The following is a 26031-nucleotide window of genomic DNA, read 5'->3' as shown; positions in this document are numbered from 1 at the left end:
GTCTAAATGGAGGGGGCAGTAACCCTCCCTGGGGACTCAGAGTCTGAAACAGGGCAGTTCAGAGAGAGGAGGGACAACCCAGATCAACACCAGTCAAGCCTCCTTCTCCCCTTGTCCAAATCTATTCTAAAGCCAAGGAGGACCTGGAGCCCTTCCCAAATCAATTGAAGTCATCAAATATTCCCTGAGCACTGGTGTTGTGCTGGACAGCATGCTGGGTGCTGGAGGAGAGAGCCGGGACGGAGCACGACAGCCCAGAGGGCAGGATGGCTCGGAGCCCACCATCATAGGACAGGAGTGATGGGAGCACCTGGGGGACAGGGGGGCAGCGGGACCACTCAGGGACAACAGGAACTGTCCAAAGAGGCAAGCTGAGCGGTGAAAGAAGATGACTTTGCCAAGTGTGCCAGGATGAGGGCAGCAATGACTCTGGACCTCGATTTCTCCCCCTGCCCATCCTCACCTGCCCAGGTTCATCCCATCCCCAGGGGCCAGAGCCACCAAGAACCTCACAAGAGGTCTTTCCATCCTGGGGCCCCAAGGACTCACCCTAGGCACAGGCCCTTCAGGATAGACAGGGAGCTTCCGGGGCCGCCTCACTTTTGTCCACACCCCACTTCACCTGGAGGCTCGCCTCGATGGGAAGGTCCCCCGTCTGCTTTCTTTTCTGAGGTTCAACATCTCTCATCATTGAGACATTCTGCCTGGTGCTTGAGTCCCTCTTGCTTTCTTTATTAAGAAAAATGGCTCGCTGAGGCCCTTCCCCACTACTGCTGAAACACTGATAAAATCTGTCCCAGGAGAAGGTGGGGGGAAGCTGACCAGGTCAGTGAGTTGGGGGATGCACCAAAACCCTCCCTCAGGCACAGGCTCTGCTCCCAGTCCTTATTTTTTTCCTCAAAAGCCCTAAGCTATGATCCTTCCTTTGGGGGCCCCTCTGTCCTTCCCACACCTAGGGGAGATCCCCACTCATGCACCCCCAGCACAACAGTCCTTAGTCTGACTCTTCAAAGGGCCCTTTCGGCAGGGAAATGCTGGCAGAGTCCCACTCCAGGTGGTCCCTTCCATTTGGGCCTCAAGGTGGCCCGGCCCAGCCTCGAAAAGGAACGGTTGGATTCCATATGACCTGACTTTCAGGCTTCAAACGGCCCCAGGAGAGGTCGGGGCTGGACCCCAGAAAGGACTTCCTTTGGTTGAGATGCGGCAATGACGTTCTCGTGCCCCGCCTCCCTGCGGTCACCACGAGGGGGCGCCACAGCCCAACCCACGGGCTGTGTTATCAGAGGCCCGGCGGTGTCGCCGAGGAGCCAGGGAGGGTCTGGCGGGCCTCGGGGGCGCGGGGGTGCGGGGCTGTAGAGAAGCTGTTGAAGGAGCCCGAACCACCTGGCCGGAGGTGACACGCCCGCGCCGCGCGGCCGGGACTCGGGAAAGGGAGTGGCAACGGGTTTTGCCTAGTCATCGCCTGCGAAGACTCGCGTCACCTCTGATGTCAGGGCTTCCAGAGGCTTCGTTCCAGTTCCGGGCTCCAGGAAAGAGCGTCGCGGGGCGCAGAGGTTACACAACTTCCCCCAAGGTCGCGTCGGAAAGGACCCGCAGGGCCGGAATTCGAACCCGTCTCAGCGGGCATGTACCCGCCTGCACGGTCGGCAGGTGGCCGGGCTCCGCGTAGCATCCTCCCCAAACCCACCGCACAGCCCGCGCCGGCCTTGGCCTGGCTTCCTTCCTTCTCGTCTCTCAAAAGGTCTTTCATGGTAATATCTCCTTGGCAGCCTTATAAAAAAAGATCCTCCTGAAACCACAAGTGTTTTTAAATGAATTCAGGTCCCAAATTCCCGGAGTACGGCGCGGAGGCAGAAGGTGACGGAAAGTCTTTCAGCGTGAAAGTTAGACGTCAAGGGCGCGGGGCCCTCCCCCGACCTCCAGAGCTGGCGCTGCGGAGACACGAGGGCCCTCACGCGTCTCAGGAAGTGTCTGCTTTTGAGAACGCACCGGTCCTTGTGCTCTGAGTGTTTGGAGTCCGGTCCATTATGAGAAATCTCCTTTTGAGGATGGACATAGTCAAATCCAGATGTTGGCCTCGCAGAACAAAAAGCTCCCTCCAAACTCTATGAAGAAACAGGTTCTCATCCTTTGAAGGAATAACATCTCTTGATAAGTGGAATTTTTCCCCCCAGCCAACAACCTTCTGCTCTGACTTTGTTAAAACCGGTTTAATAGCCCGTCTCTGTTCCCTTTCTGATGCCAGGATGGCAGTGACATGGCGGAATGTCACCAGCTGCTGGATTCAATAGATTGAGTATGGCTTCACTAAGAAGAGAAGGCTGGATTTTTTTTTTAGTATACATCATTTATTTAGATAGATTTCTTTTAGTTCAAGACATACATTCTAAAAGGGCAAATGTAAGATGAAATACAGATTGTCAGAACAACTTCCCAAATTGTACACTTCATTTTGCTGATTCAAAAATGCTTGAATAACAACTTTTCAGAAAGAAGGATGCATTATTCACTAAGTGTAGACACTGATTGTAAAACAATCCCAGTAATATTCATTTCTTAAAAGTACATCTTAGGGGGCTTCCCTGGTGGCGCAGTGGTTGAGAGTCCGCCTGCCAATGCAGGGGACACGGGTTCGTGCCCCGGTCCGGGAAGATCCCACGTGCCGTGGAGCGGCTGGGCCCGTGAGCCATGGCCGCTGAGCCTGCGCGTCCGGAGCCTGTGCTCCGCAACGGGAGAGGCCACAACAGTGAGAGGCCCGCGTACCGCAAAAAAAAAAAAAAAGTACATCTTAAAATAGGGGAAATATGGACTACATATTTGTTGACTACAATATGTGTATATATAGCCAACAAGGATGTTTTGTCAGTAAGGTCTAGTATTGTTGCTGAAACTGAGAGCTCGAAGCAGGAATCCTTTCCTAATTCTTCTTGCATACCACCAGTGATAGGATGCTCACTACCTATGAACACAATCCTTTTCATTGTGGGACACTTCTGCCAGAGTTGGTTCTCAGTGCCTTGTCATCTCTGCGTTCTGCCCTTGGAGCAGGCAGGGTTATTGGTGCTCCCGTCTCTGCCCCCTGAGTCTCTCTTCTCTGAAGTCAGGATCCCCAGTTCTTCACTATCCTTTGCCCTCCACAAATTGGCCTCTGGTCTCTCCCTGTCCCCTCAAAGGTATGGCAACCAGAATTGAACCCAACCTTCCAGCTATCACCTCCCTCATCCTCAGTCTATACCCCGCTGAAGATGCAGTCTGAGATCACATTAGTTTGGGGGCAGCCATCTTAACATGGGATTGATTATATTGAACCTTCAGCCAAAACCTTTTTCACGAAAAATCTTTTCATTTTACATCCATCCCCATTCCATTTTACTTCAGGGAGTTTAGTCTATCATTTCGTCTGCTTTAGGTGCTTTCGAACCCTGGTTTGGTCATTTAAAATACCAGCCGCTATACCTAGTTTTAGGTCATCTGCAAATTGAATAAGCATGCTTTCTGCACCTTTACCCGAGGTATTTACATAATGTTATGTGGTAACCTCACCCAGCCAGCCAGTGTCTCTAGGACTCAGTTTCCCCATCTAATAATGAAAAGTGAAGAGATGAACTCTAGTCCTAGAGCTTGTGTACTACCTGTCAGACACTACACCAAGCCCTTTGCAAATACCCCGATGTTAATTAGTCACACCAGTTCTATGAGGGAGGCATTATTATCATCCTCCCCATTCTACAGATGAGGAAAACAAGGCTTTGTAGGATTAGAATCCAGTCCTGTCTGGCACCCAATCCAATGCTTTTAGCCACAGCGGCTCACTGCCTCCCTCAGATATGATCTGGAATAGAGCCGTTGAGCCCCCAACAGCAGTCTTCTTACAAGTTGCTAAACAGCACTCCTGGGGCACCCCTCAAAGATCCCCAAGTGCCACGCATGGATCAGAAACAGTACAGAGCTGCACGTTGAAGGGGAATTCAGAAAGGAATACCAGATGCTTCAATTATGATGTGTGTGTGTCTGTGTGTCTGTGTAGGTGTCTGTGGGGGTACAGATGATCAAAGACAAATGATGATCACAGAAAAGCGGACCTCTGCCCCCCGCCATGCCATCAGAGCAAAGTGGATTAAAAACTTCAAGAATGACTGAAGTGAATGTGTTTGCCAGCTCTGTGGAATTGGGGGTTTGGCGTCAGAACTTCAGGTAGGTTTCTATACATAAAGAAAGTGATGTTTCTTACACACCTGGTTAGTAGTCTGGGAGTCAGGCCCACCACACACCAGAGCCAGATGATTCAGCCACATGGCCGCACTCCGTATTCCCAACAGCCCTTGAAAAAGACGCTATTTTCAGAGCTTCGTCTGTGGTAAAGCTAATGAGGTTTAATCTTGCAAGTGAGAGGCTCTCCCCAGATCCTACAGGGACAGTGCTTCATTTTACATTTGTAATTTTTAAGATCCCCCCACAAACTTCAGAAACTTCAGACCCTACAGAACCTTCTCTTATTGCTTTCCCCATTTTATAGATGAAGAAAAATGCAGCACAGAGATGTCAAGCAAGTTACCCAAGGTGGCAGGGCCAGGAGGTGGTGAAGTTGGGATTCAAACTCTTAACCCCCTCAGATGAACCAACAAGGGCTTGAGGAGTCTTCCCAGGGGATTCATGTCTTTAATGCAGTACTGGGTTTCAATTTCAATTTTGTGTCAATTTCTGTATTTTAATCAGTTAAGAAATACTTTGTATTGGGACTTCTCTGGCAGTCCAGTGTTTAGGACTCTGAACTTCCACTGTAGGGGGCACAGGTTGGATCCCTGGTCCAGGAACTAAGATCCCACATGCAGTGCAGTGCTGCCAAAATAAAAAAAAAAAAATACATTGTATTAATTGTTTAAAGGGCATTGCATGATTGAGAGACTGAGTGCTTGTCAAACGGTGATTCGCAGTTACTCCGTCCTTTTATCACTTAGCTGAACACTGCCAGCCCCTGGCATAGCTTTGCCTATGAAACAATTTAAAATTATTTTTATTATAATAACAAATTTATAGTCTATACCCATCATAGATCACTGGTTAAAGACAAAAATCCTAAAAAACAAAATTTGATGCTGAAATACAATTGGGAAAAAAGTTAATGAAAATATTTCTGTAAATTCCTCCTATCTACACACTGCTTACATCTGATCATAATTTTCACAAGTTATTTGATAAATACTGTTGGGACCGCCAAGAATCCACCAGGATAACTAAATTGGGTCCCTACCTTACACCTGTGCCAAAATTAATTCCAACCTATTTTATTTTATTTATTTTTTTGGCTGTGCCACTCAGCTTACAGGATCTCACTTCCCCGACCGAGGGACTGAACCCAGGCCATGGCAGTGAAAGCTGGAATCCTAACCACTAGGCCACCAGGGAACTCCCTCCCACAGATTTTTTTTTTAACTATACATAAAAAGAAGAAACCATAAATGTGTCAGAAAAAATGGGCGTATTTGTGTCATAATCTTAAGAATGGAGGCCTTCTTACGTATCACAGAAAAACCCCAAACCATACAAGAAAATGATGTTTCTCTACATAAAATTGAAAAGTTTTCCTGAGTTAAGAAAAAAGAAACACACATACAAAGTCAAATGACAGCTGAATAGGAAAGGAAAATATTTGAAATCTATCACAAAGAGCTAATTTCCCTTATCTTTAAAGAGCTCCTATGAATCAGTAAGGATAAAAGACCAATATTCAACAGAAAAATAGGCAAAGGACGTAAACAACTAGTCAGCCCCCAAAATGCAAATTGGTCTCAAATGTAAGAAAAAAGAACCTTCATCCTCACTTACAGTAAGTGAAATACAATGAGATACCATTTTGCATCCACTAGGTTGACAAAGATCAAAACGTCTGGTGACCACGGTGGGGCAAGGATATGGTGACATGGGCCGTTTTCATCATTACCGGTGGGAAGGTAATGGTACGATTTCTATGAAGAGCAATTTAGCATATTCTTCTAAAGCTCAGCACTCACATACCCTTTGTTATGGGTTGAATTGTGTCCCCCCACCAAATTCACATGTTGAAGTTCTAACCCTCAGTACCTCAGAATGTGACCCTATTTGGAAATCAGGACATTACGGATGGAATTAGTTAAGATGAGGTCATACTGGAGTGGAGAGGGGCCCTCATCCAACATGACTGTTACGCTTATAAAAAGGAGAAATGTGGACACAGACACACACACACAAGGAGAATGCCATGTGAACATCAAGGCTGAGATGAGGTGACGCAGCTACAAGCCAAGGGACACCAAAAAGTGCCAGCAGGGCTTCCCTGGTGGCACAGTGGTTCAGAGTCCGCCTGCCGATGCAGGGGACACGGGTTCGTGCCCCGGTCCGGGAAGATCCCACATGCTGCGGAGCGGCTGGGCCCGTGAGCCATGGCCGCTGAGCCTGCACGTCCGGAGCCTGTGCTCAGCAACGGGAGAGGCCACAACAGTGAGAGGCCCGCGTACTGCAAAAAAAAAAAAAAAAAAAAAAAAAAAAGTGCCAGCAAACCACCAGGAGCCATGGAAGAGACCTGGAACAGATTCTCCCCGACAGCTCTCAGAAGGAGCCAACCGGGCCCCACCTGACCTCAGACTTCCAGCCTCCAGAACTGTGAAATAATAAATTTCTGTTGCTCAACATTCAGTTTGTAGTACTTTGTTACAGCAGCCCTAGCAAACTAAGACATTCTTTGACCCAGCAAGATGAATTCATCCTACTATGTATTTGTGCAATTGCAAAGTGGTGAGCAGATGGGGGTCTACTTGCAGTGCTGTTTGTAATAGCTAAAGGTCAGAAACAACCTAAATGTCTTATCAGTCACAAACTGCCTAAATAAATTATGGAATTATCCCAAAGTTCTATTAGGAAGAGAGAAAAGAAAGGTGTAGCTGGTTGTAGAGAGGGCCTCGTTTGTATAAAAATAAAGAGACACAAAGCAGAATGTAGGTGAGCAAATATTTGCTTGCAGCTGCATAGATTCTATCTGGAAAGATACACAAGAAATTGCTAACTTCAGTTGTTCCTGGAGAACAGGAACACTTTAAGGACCATGGAAAGGAGATTTTGGTTCTACTCAAAACACACCTGTACCTTTTGAACCTTTTACACTGTTTATGTAACACCTGTTCAAAAAAAAAAAAATCTGTGTATAACATCAAGATGCCTCTAGTACTTCAAAAACCAACAGGAAAAAGAAAATATAGCCATTTTAGCCTTTCATCTTTTGGAAATAACATCTATTCATACCTGAAATAGGTTATTTGAGGAGATATCTTCTCTCTTACCTCTTCGTTTAGAAACAAAGCACAAAATGTGTTTTGAAAATAACCAAATAAATCACAAAAATGAAGCACAAGATGCCAAAATTCTAAACTCCCATGTATTGAAAGCAAATCTATTTTTTAATTCATAGCATGTAGTTAAATTTCAATCTATAATGACAATTTCAGCACACATTCAGTCTCCAAATCAAGCCTAACAAGATATTTTCAATTCATTTGTCTATAAATCTTAATTTTCCTCATAAAATTAATTTAAATTCTATTAAACAGTTGGCATAACTTATTAAATAGGAAAGGGTCAAAAGTAGCCTTTAAAATAACAAATCTTACGAAATATACACTTTCTAATACAACCTTTGGAATCAGACTGATCTAAAATAAAATAAATTTTCTCAAAATATCTTCTTACCTTGCAAAAAAAAGAAATTATCTTCTTTATTCGAAAAAGGGTTTGTGAGGTCATTGATCGCTGTGAAAACAATTGGAGTGTTCAAACATGTTGAGAAATACAACCTGGGCTCATCCTGTATGTTTGTGCAAGCTGTGAACTGTACAACTCCAGGGGGTGCCATTGAGATCATAATCCAAATTGTGCAGTGCACTGCCTGTGCAACTGGGCATATCAATCCTGTGCCTACTGAAAATGTTGGGGGTCATGGAAGGTTTTTGGGGAGGAGAGGGTAGGTGTCAGAGGTGGGGTCACATAGATTGGGAGGCCAGAATCTCATGCATACAGCCTCCCATCTCTCCAGGTTGACCTCCCTTGTGGAGGCACTAGCAACAGAAATATCCTGAGTTTTCTCTGAGCCTTACAGCCTTGGTTTTCCTAAGGTTGGTGGCGGGAGGACCATCTGCCAGGGCCTACAATCATCTCCTTGGCCGGTACAACTCAAAGTCCTCTTTAATCACTTGGCAGCTGAGAAGCAAGGCCAGAAGAAGGGACCCCACCATACCCTTCATTTTACTCCTACCCTAAAGGAGGCAGAGGTGGCTAGCGCAAGAGGAGAGGTGGAGGCAGCTGAACCTGAAATGACATTCAGGACATTTGGCCTCCGGGACCGGCTCTACCACTGCCTTTCTGTGTGATCTTGGCAAATCTGTAAGCCTTTCTGGGCTTCTGCCTCCCTGTTTGCAAAACGAAGAGGATTACTGCCATTCTTTATCTGTCTCTTGGAAAAACACACAAAAGAAGACAGAAAAACACAAAGCTATGATTTCACAGGGAATGCACAGAAGTTCAAGCATTCCAATTATTATCATTAAACATCAAGAATTTGTCAGGAGGCTCTGAGCAGCTATAAAACCTCAAGCAAATCTCATGACCTCCCTGGGCCTTCGTTTTACCATGTGCCAAATGGCAAAGCTTGAATTAGATCAGCAGTTTGCTGACCTTTTCACCACTAAGAGTTTATTTTATTATTTCCAAACCATCCCCACAGACCTCACATTTTGTAAGATTTTATCCTCTAAGCTGTATTTAGGTGATTACTGTATACTTAAGAAATATTAAGTAATTATTGTTATCATTATAAAGGATATTTTTGGTTGTGACAGAATTTATGGGCTTACATAGGCAGAGTCTAGAACTAGGAATAGCTTCAGGCAAGGCTCGATCCAGCAGCTGTTACTGAGGACCAATGTTCTTCTAGTCCCTAGGCTCTGCCTCTCTGAAGTGTCACAAGGTGGCTTCCAGAAACTCTTGGGACTCCTTGCTTTTCTCCCTTGTGATTGGCAAGAAACAGAGAGCTTGCTGCCCGGTTAACATAAAGAAAAGACACAGAATTGAGACTCATTAACCTGGTTAGCCTGATTTGGGTCACATACCCTCTCCTGACCAATTACCAAACCTGAAGAATAAGACGTATTGATTTGCTTAAGCCAGTTAGGCCCCACTGCTGGAATGGGGTCATTTCTGACCAGATCACATGGCTGGGAAATTCCCAGCACTATTAGGAAGGGGGAATCGGACGAAGGGTGCTGGAGAGACACCAGCAAGTTCCCTGTGGTGTGTTTATCAACCAGTGATATCTCAAACAGCCCATCAGAACTTGTGACCAGCAGGTGAGCTGCACATTAGTGACCTCCGGGATCTTGTGAACTGGTCTCAATGACAACCTCATCTGTGGATGGCCACACTGACCACGTGAGTCGACGTCAGCCCAGCTGTGGTTAGACTTGGCCCAGATGCAAATTCACCCATGAAGCTTCTAGTTCTCTACTCCCACCCAGCCTTTCAGACATGGCTCAGCTGGAGGCCCAGGTGAACCTCAGACTCCCCAGTTCCCAGGCCTATGCCTGCCCTTTTCAGATACAAGAGGACACCTGTGAGCTGGATTTGGCAAAGAGGAAGCCACAGAGATGTCCACAGCAAAACATACCTGGAACCCTGGCTGCCTCGTTCACTGACTCACCACAGATTTACCAACATTGTGCCAGGTCGTGTCCCAGGGACCCATCTTCAAGGAGTCACAGTGAGGTGGGGAGACAGTGGTACCCCAGACCATTACAGTTCAGTGTGGAAACACAGTGAGGCGGGCAGCAGCGGGACAGCGGCAGGCCCCTCCCCATCTCGGGCCAAAGGGCATGAAAGTCCACCCCAGCACTATCAGCAGCAGGACCACTTCAGCCCAGCCTGGACTCTCCTGGCCCGAGGGAAGCTATCTCTGGTAGCTTCAAGGATCTCACCAAAGTTGTGCCCCCCCAGTACAGATGGGGGAGTGTTCAACCCCAGGACTGGGGACCCAAGGTTCAGCACACCATCAGGGCCTTGCAGGATTCTCTCTGGCCCCTTCAGTGCAGTGGCTTTGGGTCTGGGGAGGAGTGGGAGTGGGGGTAGGGGGACAAGCTAACTCACCCTTTTGCCTGCCTTCAGACCCCACCTCTTCCTAAATCTTCAAAACCAGGTGGGATTCACTGGTTAAGCAAGCACACAGAGAAGCCAAAGGGGTCCCCTGCCACTGCTCTCTCCAACAGACACCTGAGATTCTACTACTCCTTTGAGTAAGGCATTGCCCTTATCAGGTCGTCAAGTAAGTCACCAGTATTTCTGAGTACCTGTGTGGGTCTGATCTCCCTGTCTCTGGCAAATGGGGCCAGGGATGCCTGGGATAGAGAAAGCCTGGCTAGTCCCATTCTCAACTTTTCCAACATTAACTTGCCATGTGGCCAGAGGCAAGTCCCTTTCCTGCTCTGCCTCTCCATCTATAAAATAAAGGTTCTGGTGGGCTTCCCTGGTGGTGCAGTGGTTGAGAGTCTGCCTGCCGATGCAGGGGACACGGGTTCGTGCCCCGGTCCGGGAGGATCCCACATGCCGTGGAGCGGCTGGGCCCATGAACCTTGGCCGCTGAGCCTGCGCGTCCGGAGCCTGTGCTCCGCAATGGGAGAGGCCACAACAGTGAGAGGCCCACGTACTGCAAAAAAATTAAAAAAATAAAAATAAAATAAAGGTTCTGGGATAATCAGTCTCTATGAGGCTTTCCAGCTCTAACAGTCCAGAATGTGATGAGCATTCAAGGTTCAGCAAAGAACAGGGAGCAGGGGTGGCTGAACTGGGGGAAGAGGGGGGCCATCTGGCCAGGACCTCACAGACCAAAAGGATATATATAGCTACAGATATAGATATATAGATATATAGGATATATAGATATATACCAATAGAAATGAACAAAGCCATCTATGCTTCTTATCTACAAGGCCCATGAAATTATATACATATTTTTTTTTTTTTTTTAAGTTTATTTATTTATTTTTTTAATTAGTTTCTGCTTTATAACAAAGTGAATCAGTCATACATATACATCTGTTCCCACATCCCTTCCCTCATGCATCTCCCTCCCTCCCACCCTCCCCATCCCACCCCTCCAGGCGGTCACAAAGCACCGAGCTGATCTCCCTGTGCTCTGCGGCTGCTTCCCACTATCTATCTACCTTACGTTTGGTAGTGTATATATGTCCATGCCTCTCTTTTGCTTTGTCACAGCTTACCCTTCCCCCTCCCCATATCCTCAGGTCCATTCTCAAGTAGGTCTGTGTCTTTATTCCCGTTTTACCCCTAGGTTCTTCATGACATTTTTTTTTTAAATTCCGTATATATGTGTTAGCATACGGTATTTGTCTTTCTCTTTCTGACTAACTTCACTCTGTATGACAGACTCTAGGTCTATCCACCTCATTACAAATAGCTCAGTTTCGTTTCTTTTTATGGCTGAGTAATATTCCATTGTATATATGTGCCACATCTTCTTTATCCATTCATCCGATGATGGACACTTAGGTTGTTTCCAGCTCCGGGCTATTGTGAATAGAGCTGCAATGAACATTTTGGTACATGTCTCTTTTTGAATTATGGTTTTCTCAGGGTATATGCCCAGTAGTGGGATTGCTGGGTCATATGGTAGTTCTATTTGTAGTTTTTTAAGGAACCTCCATACCGTTCTCCATAGTGGCTGTACCAATTCACATTCCCACCAGCAGTGCAAGAGTGTTCCCTTTTCTCCACACCCTCTCCAGCATTTATTGTTTCTAGATTTCTCTTTTTTTTTTTTTTAATTAGTTTCTGCTTTATAACATATATACATATTTTTAAATAAACTTTTTAATTTTGGAATTAATTTTCAATTTACAAAAGAGTTGTAAAGATAGTACAGAGAGTTCCCGCATACCCCTCACCTAGTTTCAGTTTCCCCTAATGTGATCATCTCATACCACTGTGGTACGTTTGTCAAAGCAAAAAAAAAAAAAAAAAATTGGTACATCTCTATTAACTAAAATCCAGACCTTATTTGGATTTTACCAGCTTTTCCATTAATGCTCTCTCTGTTCCAGGATCCAACCAGGAACTATACTGCATCCACCCGGCATGTCTCTTCGTGTCCTATGGTCTGCTTCTGTCTTTCCATGCTTTTCATGACCCTTTCAGTTTTGAGGAGTCCTGATCAAGTATTTTGTAGAATGTCCTTCAATGGGAGTTTGTCTGAGGTTTTTCTCTGGGGTTACGGGGTTTGGGGAAGAATACCACAGGGATGAGCTGCCCTCCTCATCATATACTGTTGGGGGCACATAATAGCCACTTGACTTATCATGGGGCGGTGGTAACCTTGATCACTCGGTCAAGGTGGTGTCTGCCAGGTGTCTCCACCATACACTTCCTATTGTTCTCTTTCCCTACTCTGTTATTTAGAAGCAAGTCACCACTAAGGCCAGGGCACATTCAAAGGAAGAGGAGAGGATAATTAGCCTGGAGAAGGGAGAACCTACACGTGTTATTTGTAAGATTTGTCTCTACCCCGGCCCCACCCAGCTAGTTATTTATTCAACAATTTATTTCTACCAGTACCAACTCAGGGATATGGATTTTATACTTTGGGTTACTATCTAATACTCCATTATCCATTTTATTGCTCTAACTGTTGCCGCTTTGGCCATTGGGAGCTTTTGGCTCCTGAGTCGCTTTGACACACTCCTACCCTTTTGAGTTTGGGGCACTTCCTAACTCGGGCACCACAATACACTCCAAGCTCATTTTTTTCCCTGTCCCAGCCCTAGAATCAGCCGTTTCTCTGAGGAAGTAATATATTTTTAAAACAAACCCTCCAATTATCTTGTCAATAGTCCAAATGTACTGCACCGCATTTGAATACATGATGAAAGAGTTCATTTGTTCAACTGAATTTTAAAACATACTTCAATTTTTATAGCTCCTAATGTGACAAGTCTTTTTTTTTTTTTTTTTTGGCCATGCAGTGTGACATGTGGGACCTTAGTTCCCTGACCAGGGATCGAACTCACGCCCCTTGCAGTGGAAGCACAGAGTCTTAACCTTTAGACCTCCAGGGAAGTCCGACAAGTCTTTTTAAAATATATTAGGAGCCTCAAAACATGGGGGGGATCTGGCCCTTTCTCCATTTCCAGGAGGGCTTGTGGAACTGAACCTCTGCGGCCACACTGCTAAGGCTTGGGGGCAGCCTGCCCACGCTTCCTACAGTGGTGACCTAGCTCCTGTGTCCTTCCCAGTCTGAGCTGCCTGGTGGAGCTACCAAAGTCCTAGGTAATTCCTGGGACCTTTCTCTCTCCAGCCTCTCCTCGCCCCCCTGCCCAGGGGGCGACCAGTCCTGGAGCTCTGCAGACCCCACTCAGGCTAGCCAGGTGCAAGCAGGTGGCAGGAGAGCAGGAAGCCTCCAGGAAGGAAGTTGGCAAGCCCAGCCACTGAGACGGGCGTTCAAGGGATAGGGGGGGTGGGCGGTGGGGGGTGGAGCGGGTGGGCTGAGCACATTAGATCCAGAGGGCTCCTGGGGATTCGGGCCAAAGTTTGCAAAATCCAGCTAGAAGTGGAGCAGGGTTTCCCCGGAGCAGTCCTGGGTTCTGCAGAAGAGAGTCAGCTTCTCGGGAAAGAGCCGCCTTCATGAGCCGGAAGAGAGCGAGACTGCGGCTCACTCTGGGAGGACACGGAGCTGCATGACTCATCACCCAGTCCTGCTGGCTCCCCCTGGCACAGTGCTGGGCAGCATAGGGCCTGGGAGTACGGGCGGAGTCCCAGCCTGGTCCTGGCCCAGGAGGCGGTCCAGGTTGGCAATCACAATCCGGCACGTAGGGACGTAGGCAGGGTGCTGTGGGAGCACCGAGGAGGAAGCAACTCAGCACCAAAGCAGTCTGGGCAGGCCTCACAGAGGAGGTGACATCATCAAAAAGAGGAATAGAATTGGCCAGGCAGCAGTAGGGAGGGAAGACGGGGAGGGCACTCCCGGGGCTGAGATAGGAGATGCAAAGGCACGGAAGTGTCTGCAAGGCCCTGGCACAGTGCCTGCCACCCAGCGAGTACTCCATAAATGCGAGGCATTATCGCTGTGGTTAACTTATCATCATTATGATTATTGACCTGGACTCATTACTTAATATTTTTACTACCATAAAGGCAGTTAATACAATGAATGAATGTCTAAATATACTGCACTTTTCACTGAATTTTTCCCAACTATAAAAGGGGCTGTTCTGAAGATTACGTCTACAGTACACACAGCACTGGGCAGGAGTAGTGGTGAGCACGTAGGCTGGCACACGGAAGGAGCCTCGTTTTCCCCCTCTCCTGGAGGCCAGCCCCTGGGGGTCCTGTGCCTGGAAGACACAGAAGAAGAGGTATTTGGGGGTCTTTAAAGATGACCAGACAACAAAGCAGGGACTTGGCTAGGTGGGATCATTGGTGGTTTCAAAAGTGACAAAGGTGGAACTTGGTGCCCTGGAATGGGAGCTCCTGGTCCTGGTTGCAAGTCTTTCCAGCTGGGACAAGGCAGGTTGTACCTGCCCTTCTATCCTGGCAAGATCCTTATTTCAGAAAAAATTGTACCTGGCCCTGGATGGGGCCCCAGCTCTGTGTACCTGCTCCAATCACGGTGTACCTGTTGAGTGTCCCTGTCTCAAGGCGAAAAGTGCCTGCCTGGGTGTACCTGTCTTGATAACTATGGCTCTGCCTCCAACCGTGTGTGTGGACCAACGCCTGTGTCCCGTACTGTACCTTCGGTGTACTTAGGTCTGAAAGTACGCGGCTGTACCTGTGCCTGTATCGCCATACCCTAGGTCTGCCCGTGACTAACTCGGTACGCATACTTGGTTCAGCCTGGGCTTACCTTACGCCTGCGGGCCGTGCACTCCTGCCCTACAGCTGTCCTCGCCGCGGGAGGCTAGAGGTTCACGGAAGGGGAAGCTGTCCGCAGCTCCTGCCGGAATTCCTGGCCAGGCCTGGCGCTCTCGGGCTGCGGGGGCGGGTCCTGAGGCCAGGGCGGAGTGGGGAGGGAATGGGGCGGGGATGGGGCGGGGCGGGGGCGGAGCAGGAAGGGGCGATGGCCGCTCCGCCCCCTGCCGCCCGGGCCGGCTCTCGCCCCCCCGCGCCCGGCTTCCGCGTCATGGTCCCGAGCGCCACCTCCCCGCCCACCCGCCCCGTATAAAAGCGCCGCCGGCCTGGCCCCGGGGACTCGGACCCATGGAGATGCCGCCGGTCGCGGCTGCCGCACGGCAGGGTGAGGCGCGCGCGACGAGGAGGGGGCGCGGGTGCGGGTGCGGGCTTAAGTAGGGGCGGTTGGAGGAGCGGATGGGAAGGGCTTTGGCTGGGACTGACCTGAGCGGGAGGGACGTGGGGCCGGTCGGCTCCGGCCTCCCCTACGCCCAGGATCCTCCCAACTTAGTCCAAGTCGGAGGATCCTGGGGGTAGGGAGACCGAGGTCCGGAGGGGGAATAGAGCGCTCGCGAGGCGCTGGGCCGGGACACCCTCAGCGTCACCGAGCCCGGAGGCCAACCAGAGTTTCCCAGCAACTTTTCCCTCTGGTGGGTCGCCCCGGAAACTTCCCCTCCCCCGGTCCGGGAGTCCGGCCACGGGCCCCGCGCCTCCTGGCCTGGGCTCCGAGCACTGGGCAGGCGGGCGGGAGGAGGCGATGGCTTCAAGGGGGAAGCCCCCCCGCCCCGCCCCCCAACGCAGTTCCAACCCAGTGGGTTTCCATCTGAGAGCCCCGCCCCGCAGCTGTCGGGACGCGGCGAGGTCCTCGGAGGCCTCCCAAGACTTCTGGGTCCCCTGGGTTGGCGGGGGGCTGGGGTTGGGGTGGGAGGAGGGGTCAGACTGCCTAAGTTCAAATCCTTGCGCCATCAGCTAACAGCTGGATGACCTAGAGCAAGTTCGTAACGTCTGTGGCTCAGTTTCCTCCTTTGTATTATGGGAATGATGCTCCCCAGCTGGGAGGGCTTTGGAGAGGATAACAGAGGTAACACGGAAGATGGCTTTGCATTTTGCATACTGCCACCAGTCCGTGTGGTCTCATCCTGTTGGATGGGGCGGGGTCAGGAGAGGGGTGAGAGAGAGAGAGCCATTCCCCATCCCTAACCCTCATGGTTGTCATACAGGAGCTGTGACAAGTGCCTTCCACCAGTCGGAGCTGTGAGTGGCCGGTGGAGAGAGAGGCCCACCCAGGAAGCCACCCCACCATGAGTCTGTGGGAGCTTGAAGATGGCCACAGCTGCCGAGGGACCCCCAGGCCAGCCCAGGAGTCCACGGCTGAGGAGGCAAGGACTGCAGAGCTGCAGATGAAGGTTGACTTCTTCCGGAAGCTGGGCTACTCATCTGCTGAGATCCACAGTGTCCTGCAGAAGCTGGGGGTCCAGGCAGACACCAACACTGTGCTGGGCGAGCTGGTGAAACATGGGTCAGCGGCCGAGCGGGAGCGCCAGGCATCGCCGGACCCCTGCCCTCAGCTGCCTCTGGTCCCCCGGGGTGGGGGCAACCCCAAGGCCCCCATCCTGGAGCCCTCTCCCCCCGAGGAGGACAAGGAGGGCAGTGACCTGAGGCCCGTGGTCATCGATGGGAGCAACGTGGCTATGAGGTACATGTCACTTCTGTGGCCAAGAGTGTGTCCGGGAATGGTGGCCGTGTGTCTCTGCACCTCTGGTAGAGAGGATTTCAGAAAGGAGTTTGACCTCTTCTTCAGACTGGTCTAGAGGAAGGAAAAGCCCTTTATGGAGGCCCTACTGTGTGCCAGGAGGCTCCCTTAATCCTCTTGGCTTCTTGGAAGTGGGTTTTAGGGATGTTTGAGGGAGCTCAAAATGTTGCTCAGGGTCACACGACTGGTAAGTGCCAGAGCAAAGATTCGAACTCAGGTCCTTCTGTCTCCAGAGCTACCTTATGCTCTTCAAGAGGGATCAGACTGTGGGCTCCAGCTTACTACATAGGAGCTTTCTTTCCTCCTCCATGAGATGGGGATAACCCACCCCTCAGGTGGTGGTTGTGAGGAGTGAATGCACAGAAGCTGGAGAGAAGTAAGGGCTCATTAATCAGTAGTAGTTGTTATTGTTACTATTATTCAGAGTCTGGGCCTGCTGAGGCCTTGTCCCAGACCTGGACTCCCATGGAAGCGGGCCCAGCTACTGAGGCCTTTGTAGCTGTGACCAAGAGTAACCTTGAGGATCTGGCTCTACATCAGGGGTGTGGGTGGGTAGCTTGATGCTTTGGCTCCAGGGGAGCAGTGACTTGGGTCACTTCTGCTGGAGCCACCTGTGCTGGACTGAGCTCTGAGGGCTCCCCAGGGGGCGGAGCCAGGACTCAGCCCCGTAACCATCCCACCTCTCCCCTACACAGGCTCGGGGTGGGGGTGGGGGTGGGGGTGGGGGCAGGGAGGGGAGGGGAGGGGCGGTGGGAGGGCTGCCGCGGACCGCAGGGAGCCCAGACTTCCCTTCCATCCAGGCCCTGCCCTCTGGCCCTGCTTTCTCCCAGTCCTTTCAAGGCAGGCTGGTGAGTCAGGGTTGGGTGGATGGTTCACAAGGAAAGGTTCCTGTGGGTGTGGATGGGGAGATCCCAGACACAGGTGTGAAGTGGGAAGGGCTCCTTCCCTGGCTTCCCTGAGGTCTCTCTCGGGTGGGCTGCCTAAGGCCTCTATGCCTTTGCCCTCTCGGCCCCTCCCACACCTGGCCCACCTGGCCCAGCTCAGCTGTCTGGCTGGTCCTGGCCCAGCTCAGCAGGTGTGCAGGTGGCCCTCTTCCAGCCAACTTTTGGGTCAGTCAGTCTTCCCATCTCTGAAATGGACTGAGCCTAGGTGGAAATTGAGGAAAGCTGGCATCCACAGGCCAGCGGCCGCTGGTCCCAATATGTGCTTTGAGAGTTAGGGGATCCCTCTCAGGCTCCAGCAGTGTTTGGCTGGGATCAGCCAGTGACTCCCTCCTCTAGGGGCGTGGGCCAGAGCGCTGAGCCCCAGGGGCAGCCATGTGCTGTGTGTGTTTGTGTCCCGGCAGAAGGAGGAGGGGCCTGGGCGGGAGGAGGGGCAGGTGGTGCAGTGGGTGGCCAGAGGCTGAGCCGCAGGGGCTTTCTGAGCTGGGGCAGTAGCAGGAGGGGAATTCCAGCCTCAAACTTCCTGTCTCAGCCGCTGCAGGGTTCCTGCCCTCCTGCCCCCTCCCGCCCAGGGCTGGCGGGCCAGCCCCTGCCATATGCAAATCGTGGGGAAATTCACCTCTGTTTCCTTCTAAGGGAATTTTTCTCCACTAGCTGGGCCCAGCCCAGGCAGATCTTTTCACCTGGGTAGCCTGCCTTTTGGCCCTGCCCTCTGCCCTAGGGCGGGAGCCGCTGAGCTGGAGTCTCCTACAGAATCGCACATCTTACCAGTGTCTCGTCAGACAGGCTGAGGGGCCCTGACCTTCTGGGCGGACAGGACTGTGGTGTGGGATGGGAGGATGTCTGGTTTTCCTGTGCCAGCACAGCTTCCTCCACAGCAGCGAAGGGGGGACTAAAGTTAGCTGTAGAGAGGCACTCCTGGCTTGGGAGGGCAGGATCTGGGCTTGACTCGAGGGACTGGAGCATGTGTTCTACTTCTCCCAAGACTAAGGTTCTGACTACCTGCTTAAGGGATATTCTGGGGGCTAGGGCGGCTGAGAGCAGACTTGTCCCCAGCCAGGGTTTCTGATGCCCAGAAGCAGTACACTGTCCTGGAAGCCCCGGTGTCCCTTGAAGTCCCAGGGCTTGCAGGTGCTGGCCTGGGATGGAGCATATGCAGGTACACACGTGTGTGTGTATAGAAGGAGGCAGGTAAATGCATGTGCAGACTGCATACCTGAGGCAGGGATCCGAGGCAGAGATGATCCCATCCCCACATTTCTGGGGAGACAGAAGGCCTAGGGCAGGGGGAAGCACCGGGCGTTGCGGAGATAAGACGTGGGGCCCTGACCCATCCCGCCAGGTCCGGGGAGGCTTCTCAGAGGCAGTGACACCTCACCTGGGTCCTGACAGAGGAGAGGAGTTTGCCAGATGCATGGTTTTCCCTGTTCCCAGCCTGCCCCACCCTCTGAACAGTTTGTTCAAACTCAAGTTTGGGAGCTTTTTTTTCTTTCCTAAATAAACCTCAGCTCTTCTGTTAGGGGCAGGAAGGCAATCCAGTACCCCCAGATGTGGGTTCAAGTTCTGCCTCTTACCAGTAGCCAGGGAACCATCAATGAGTCTCAGAGCCTTGTAAGGATGAAGCAAAGAGGTGTACGATGTACCTGGCCTCTAGCCGGTGCTTGGTACCCACCCATCCCCGCTCCGGGCCTGCTGTCAGGGTTGGCACTTGTCTTTGTACTGTCTTAGCATCAGCACCCGTGGTGGCTATGAGCACAGCCTCTGGGTCTGCATTTCGGTCGGACCGCTGCTACTGTGTGATGCCAGCAACTGGTTGCCCTCTGTGGACCAGTTTCCACACCTGAATAAAAGGGCAAGTGGGACTTCCCTGGTGGTCCAGTGGTTAAGACTGCGCACTGCCAATGCAGGGGGCTCGGGTTCAATCCCTGGTCGGTCAGCTAAGATCCCACGTGACACACAGCACAGCAAAAAAAAAAAAAAAAAAAAAAAGTGGGGTGGGCCAGGGTCCTTTATTGATAGTACCCTCCTCAGAGACTTGCTGGTGATTCAGTATTGAGCATGGAGATCAGGACCTGCCTTACATCTCTCAGTAAATGTTAACTTTTATTGTAAGCAGGCCGGCGGATGGCAGGAGGCCCCACCTGGTGGGGGTGAGCCCTGCCTTCGGGCTGGACTTTGCCTCACCTACAGTTTACGGAGACCTTCAGCCCTGGGAGCCCCCCACCTCACTCCCAGACAGCCTCCGTGCCCGCCAGCTACCCTACCTCCCTTTCTACTTCTCTCGGGGCTCCAGCTATTACCGCCCCCAAGCCAGCCACAGGATGTGGTTGGCCATGGAGTTGCCTCTTTTGCATAACGCTTATTCTGTTTTATGTGCCAAATATGAGAGTCTGAGTTGTTCGCTAAGGGGCAGGGGTTGTCGGGGTGAGAGCCCCAGCTGACCCCTTCCAGCCCCCTAGCCTGGTCCTGGAGCCCTGCCATGACACCCAGTATTACCTGGGAGCCCCCTTCCATTCCCAGGAAGTCAGCTGGAACCTCCACTTTGTTGGACTGTCTTTGGCCTCAAGAAAACAGGAACGTTGTCCCACTGACATGGGCCCTTCTTAAGGAGGCTGCAGACCACCCGGCCCATTTTTCGACAGAGAAGCTGAGCCAGAGCAAGCTCAGGGCTTGCTTCTGGACCCAGCCACATTTGGATGGGGTGAGGTCTGGTCCACGGCCCTGGGATATCCCATTTCCCAGCTCTCCTGCTGGCAGAGTCCCCAGAGTCTTCCAGACCATCTTTTTGCCTCGGGTCATGCCTTCTCCAAAAGGGCAAGAAGAGAACAGGGAGTCCAGGCGTTCTGGGGAATTGGCAGTCAGAGGAAAAGCAGTTCCTTTCACTTTCAGAACGAAAGGCCTCACAGCTGCCTCCTGCCCTGTGTCCCTCGCCCTCCTCAGTCCCAGCCCCTGCGGTTTGAGCAGGACTGAACTGTAATCCAACTCTAATCCGGAGCAATCTGGTTTCTCCTTCCCAGCACCCACCCTCAGCCCTGCCGAGCCAGCGAGGGAGGGGTGGTGACTCAGTCAGCCTGTGTACATCTGTGTCCCCATGGTCCCCGTGCCTTTCCCCCACCCCCAGGTGTGTTGTAAGCAGCCTGACCCTTCCCCATGTGGGGAGCGGGTGCTGCCAGATTCCTGAGCGTTTCCTCACTGTCAGGAGACGGAACCTCAGGGAAAGCCCCGGGTCTGGCCATCCCGGGCGGTGTGGGAACCAGCAGGGAATACAGGCCCTGGGCCCCCGGCCAGAAGGCAGGGCGCTGAGCCCAGCGGCTCCACCGGCCAGGGCAGGGGCTGGAGTGCAACCCACCTCCCTCTTGTGCGGGCCTGGGAGCAGCGGGCCGACCCCGTCCTCCTCTCCTCCCCAGCCACGGGAACAAGGAGGTCTTCTCATGCCGGGGTATCCTCCTGGCAGTGAACTGGTTTCTGGAGCGGGGCCACACAGACATCACAGTGTTTGTACCATCTTGGAGGAAGGAGCAGCCTCGGCCCGATGTGCCCATCACAGGTGAGTGGCACCTCTGAAGGGGCCTGGTCTCCCTGCCCCAGGAGCCCCCATTCTCCTCAGTAGAGACCCTTTGGGTGTGAACAACAGCTTCTAGGCCCCAAGCAGGGACCAGCATTCTTTTCCTGGCTTTTGCTGTCCTCAGCATCCCTGCTCTGAACAGCGGTCCTTGGAGATCACCTTGGGCAACCTCTGCCTCCGGGTCCTGGGCGCCTCCCTCGCCTGATGGTGGCGTGCCCTTGCCATGTCCCCAACAGCACAGGGGCAGCATGGTGTGGCGGCTGAGCCCCTGGGCTCTAGAATCCTGGCTCAGTCCCTTCTGGCTCTGAGCCACTTGCCCCTCATCTGAGACGCGGGATGGGGTGAGGATTTGATAAACTCGCAGGGTTGGTCGTGAGGATCACACGGGTTAATACACGTAAGTGCTCAGAAGAGCGCCTGGCACATACACAGCAAGTGCCAGCTGCTACCATTGCTCTTACATGAGCCCCCCACCTTGGGGAGGAGAACCTGAATTTATTTCCCTGGAAGTCTTGAGATCTGGGGGCAGGCTGGCTGGGGCTGCCCGCTCCAAGAAAAGCAGCCCCTTCTGGGTGGGTCCTTCTGTTCTGGTTGAGACACTCCTCTGACCCCAGCTCAAGCCGCGGCTCATTCCTAGATCCCTCGAGAACAGGCTGGGCGCGACCAGGCCTGGTGTCCAGGAGGGGGAAGGAGGCAGCCCAGCTCTACTGAGGAGCCTTCCCTGAGCAGGACCTGCCAGGCTGTTCTCCAGGGTCCTTGGTCTTTGGGCAGCAAACTAGGCGCCAGGCCCAGCAAGGGGCTGGGCCTCAGCAGCGGCCTCTGCAGAGCCTCTTCCTGTTCCTGCGACCCTGGAGTTGAGAGCCCTGTGTCCGGCAACCGGGGGTTCGGGGAGCCCTGCGAGCTGGCTCTGGGTCCAGGCTGGGCCCTGACCTGCGCCCCTGCTGCCTCCCAGACCAGCACATCCTGCGGGACCTGGAGAAGAAGAAGATCCTGGTGTTCACGCCGTCGAGGCGCGTGGGCGGCAAGCGCGTGGTCTGCTATGACGACCGCTTCATCGTGAAGCTGGCCTTCGAGTCCGACGGCATCGTGGTCTCTAATGACACTTACCGGGACCTCCAGGGGGAGCGGCAGGAGTGGAAGCGCTTCATCGAGGAGCGGCTGCTCATGTACTCCTTCGTCAACGACAAGTACGTTCCCGCCAGCGCCGGGAGGTGCCTGGGGGAGGGGTGCAGCTGGGGCAGCTCTGCTGCGGGGCCGTGGCCTCGGGCCCAGGCAGCGGGCCCCACATAGGAAGGGTCAGGCTGGGACCAGACTGGGGCTGTCTGATCTGGGGAATGGAGAAGGAGCATGTGGCACAGGATGTGGTCGGTGCTTCCAAGAGGGCATCTGCACTCGCCAGCGCCGAAGCTCTGACCAGAGGCCGGTGGATGCAGCCTTCGATTCAGATGTTTGGCCTCAGCGAGCTCCCAGCAGGAGAGTCGCCCTAATGGTGCCCATGGCTGCGGCCTTCTGGCCTGGGACCTCCTCCACTCCCTTGGGACAGTACCCCCTAGAGCCCAGGGATGTCCTGCCGGGCAGACAGCAGTTTTAGGAGCTGCCCTCCTCTCCGTGCTAGCGAGGCTTCCTGTCCTGCCCCCTCGTCGGCACTGGGAAGTCCCCCTTCATGTCTCGCGCCTCCTCCGCAGGTTCATGCCCCCTGATGACCCCTTGGGCCGTCACGGGCCGAGCCTGGACAACTTCCTGCGTAAGAAGCCACTCATGGCCGAGCACAGGAAGCAGCCGTGTCCCTATGGTAAGAGCCCCAGCCCCACCCTCCAGGGCCCTCCTCACACCATTCCCTTCCTCTCTTGCCTGAGTCGGCCTGCGCCCCGCCCCACGTTCTTTCTCTCGGGGACCCCCAACCCCATGTTTCCTGTGCTACCCCCTTCCGTCTCCCACCCCCTGGTTCTAGAGCTCCCCCGGCTGAGAGACCTCCTTAATTCTCTCTCAGGGAGGAAATGCACCTATGGGATCAAGTGCCGATTCTTCCACCCCGAGCGGCCAAGCCGGCCCCAGCGCTCCGTGGCTGACGAGCTCCGTGCCAACGCCCTTCTCTCGCCCCCCAGGCCGCCGAGCAAGGAGAAAAGTGGCCGGCGGCCTTCACCTTCCTCTCAGCCCGGCTCTCTGCCAACAGAGCATGAGCAGTGCAGCCCGGATGGGAAGAAGCTGGGGGCCCAGGCATCCCCGGGAACCCACCGGGAAGGCCTGACACAGACCTTCACCCCGGCAGGCAGGAGCCTCCCACCTAGTGGGGGCAGTGGCAGCAGCTTTGGGCCCTCCGACTGGCTCCCGCAGACCCTGGACTCTCTCCCATATAACTCCCAGGATTGCCTGGACTCGGGCATTGGCTCCCTGGAGAGCCAGATGTCAGAACTCTGGGGGATCCGAGGAGGCGGCCCTGCTGAGCCGGGCCCACCTCGGGGCCCTTATGCCGGCTACCGCCCCTATGGGGCCGAGCTCCCCGCCACTCCGGCCTTCTCTGCCTTTGGCCGGGCCATGGGTGCTGGCCACTTCAGCGTCCCTGCTGACTACGCACCCCCGCCAGCTGCCTTTCCACCTCGAGAGTACTGGTCTGAGCCATACCAGCTGCCCCCACCCACCCGAGTCCTGCAGGAGCCCCGGGTGCCGGGCCCAGGGGCTGACAGGGGCCCCTGGGGCGGGGCAGGCAGCCTAGCCAAGGAGCGAGCCAGCGTGTATACCAAGCTGTGTGGCGTCTTCCCCCCGCACCTGGTGGAGGCCGTGATGGGGCGCTTCCCGCAGCTCCTGGACCCCCAGCAGCTAGCCGCCGAGATCCTCTCCTACAAGTCCCAGCACCTCAGTGAGTAAGCCGGCCAGCCGCCCGGGCAGCACCTCCGGCCTCCGAGGGCTGCCAGGCTGGGCTTTGAGCCTTCAAGCAGCCCAGCCCCGGCCCCAGCCTGGAGGCTGGACAGAGGGAGGATTCAAGTAGGGAAGAGAACCCACAAACCAAAGATACTGTAGGATTGGTTCTGGCACCTCTAGGCGTCTGCCCAAGGGGTCAGGAGCGATCACCCTGTTGATGCACATTGTATCTGTAGTTTAAGGAGACGCTGCCAGTAACGGCTGTCAGTCTGTGGCTGAGGCCCAAACCCTCCTTTCTCTCAGAGGGCGGGGAGGGAGGCAGCGGGGAGCAGAGGCCTGGGCTGGGGGCCCTCTGCACGGCCCCCCACCTCCGCCCCGTCCCTGGGATGCCGGCCTTGGCCGGCTCGTTGGGCACCGTGTGCCTGCCCTCTGTGGGCCCTCCTCTAAGCCAATGAGGCCTCGTCCGTGCTCTAGCGGGCACGGGGCTTCATGTTAGTAAGCAAGTTGCTTCTTAATAACCCCCTTCCGTCCCAGTCTGTGCTCCTATCCCATCGCCCCTGCAGGGTCAAGGGCACTCTGCCCCACCCTCTCCCCCCTTCCTCTGTATTCAGAGCCGTCTCGCCCTTCCCCAAAGGGGGACATGTGTCTGTGTGTGTACAGGTGTAAATGTTAAATATTTTAACTGGAAAGCCCTTGCCTCTCTTCACACATCAATAAAGTACAATGTGAGCCCCTCTAAGAGGTGATGGTCTTTGCTGCTTCCGGGTGGAGCCGGCTCCTGGGTGATGGAAGGTCAGCAGGCGGGCACCCCGGATCTGCCTCCACGCCAGCTCCCTGACCCGCTCTGGAAGGAGGGTTTTCTGAGCTCTGCCGAGAGGGCTCTGTCCCTTGGGGTAGAGGCGTCCTTCCTGAGGCCTCGGGTCAGGCCTTGAGAGGAGGCGGCTGTGGACACATGGGCAGAGTGCCAGGGAGCAGAAGCGTGAAGCTTGGAGTCCTGAGGCTTCAGCATGGGGAAGGGGTGCTGTTGCGGGTGAGTAGGGGGATGGATCAGGCTGGCCCCTCCGTCTGCCCCGTGACCAGACCTGAGCGTTCCAGGACAGCTTGTAGAGTGGGCCTAAGGGCTCAGCTCTGTCCCGTCCTCCCAGATCTTGCCCTGCTTCAGGCCCGGAGTGGAGTAGGGGGCACTGGGGTGGAATCAGCCTGGAGAGGCCCTGCCAGGGTAACCTCCAAGCAGGAGGTTAGGGGTCCCTGGCCCCAAACACAAGAACAGGTTCTGCCACCACGAATGTTACCTGGGGCAAGTGACTACCCCTCTGGGTCTCAGTTTCCGCATCTATGAAGTGGGGATGATGATGGCACCTACCTTACAGGGCTATACCTTACGGGAGGATGTGAGATCATCCGTGTTGTGTTCACCTCCACCCACCATCTCAACCTTCCCATCTGCCCCTGGAAGGGAAAGGGCCAGGCAGGAATACACAATTTTTTTAAAAAATAAATTTATTTTATTTATTTTTGGCTGCGTTGGGTCTTGGTTGCTGTGCCCAGGCTTTTTCTAGCTGTGGCGAGCGGGGGCTACTCTTCATTGCGGTGTGCGGGCTTCTCATTGCAGTGGCTTCTCTTGTTGCGGAGCACGGGCTCTAGGCACCCGGGCTTCTGTAGTTGTGGCACGCGGGCTCAGTAGTTGTGGCTCGTGGGCTCTAGAGCAGAGGCTCAGTAGCTGTGGCGCACGGATTTAGTTGCTCCGTGGCATGTGGGATTCTTCCCAGACCAGGGCTCGAACCCGTGTCCCCTGCATTGGCAGGCGGATTCTTAACCACTGCACCACCAGGGAAGTCCTACACAATTTTTTTTTTTCAGATAAAAATGAGGTATAAATGTTAAATATTTTAAGTGAAAAGCTGGACAGTCAGATGATCCCCAAACACCATCAGCAGTGG

The 26031-nt window shown here is 53.3% G+C and overlaps 1 protein-coding gene across 1 annotated transcript; it reads left to right on the top strand.

Annotated features, from left to right (window-relative positions):
• Positions 1-15277: 15277 nt before the first annotated feature.
• Positions 15278-25078, top strand: ZC3H12A (zinc finger CCCH-type containing 12A). The gene is made up of 6 exons (XM_081225260.1): positions 15278-15319; positions 16194-16669; positions 21075-21214; positions 22185-22419; positions 22918-23024; positions 23223-25078. The coding sequence occupies exons 2-6, from the start codon at positions 16275-16277 to the stop codon at positions 24095-24097; spliced, it is 1752 nt and encodes a 583-aa protein (XP_081081386.1). The 5' UTR covers positions 15278-15319; positions 16194-16274; the 3' UTR covers positions 24098-25078.
• The last annotated feature ends 953 nt before the right edge of the window (positions 25079-26031 follow it).

This window comes from Mesoplodon bidens, assembly GCF_964165515.1.
Source record: "Mesoplodon bidens genome assembly, chromosome: 2".
NCBI classification, from domain to species: domain Eukaryota; kingdom Metazoa; phylum Chordata; class Mammalia; order Artiodactyla; family Ziphiidae; genus Mesoplodon; species Mesoplodon bidens.
The sequence above is the reverse complement of the archived record's forward strand: the minus strand, read 5'-3'. Positions and strand labels throughout refer to the sequence as shown.

Bases quoted from the DNA above. Each gene is read 5' to 3' on its own strand.
- ZC3H12A (XM_081225260.1), top strand. From the start codon at position 16,275: ATGAGTCTGTGGGAGCTTGAAGATGGCCACAGCTGCCGAGGGACCCCC. The intron at 16,670-21,074 runs GTACATGTCACT...TCTCCTCCCCAG, and splicing joins GGGAGCAACGTGGCTATGAG to CCACGGGAACAAGGAGGTCT. The intron at 21,215-22,184 runs GTGAGTGGCACC...GCTGCCTCCCAG, and splicing joins GCCCGATGTGCCCATCACAG to ACCAGCACATCCTGCGGGAC.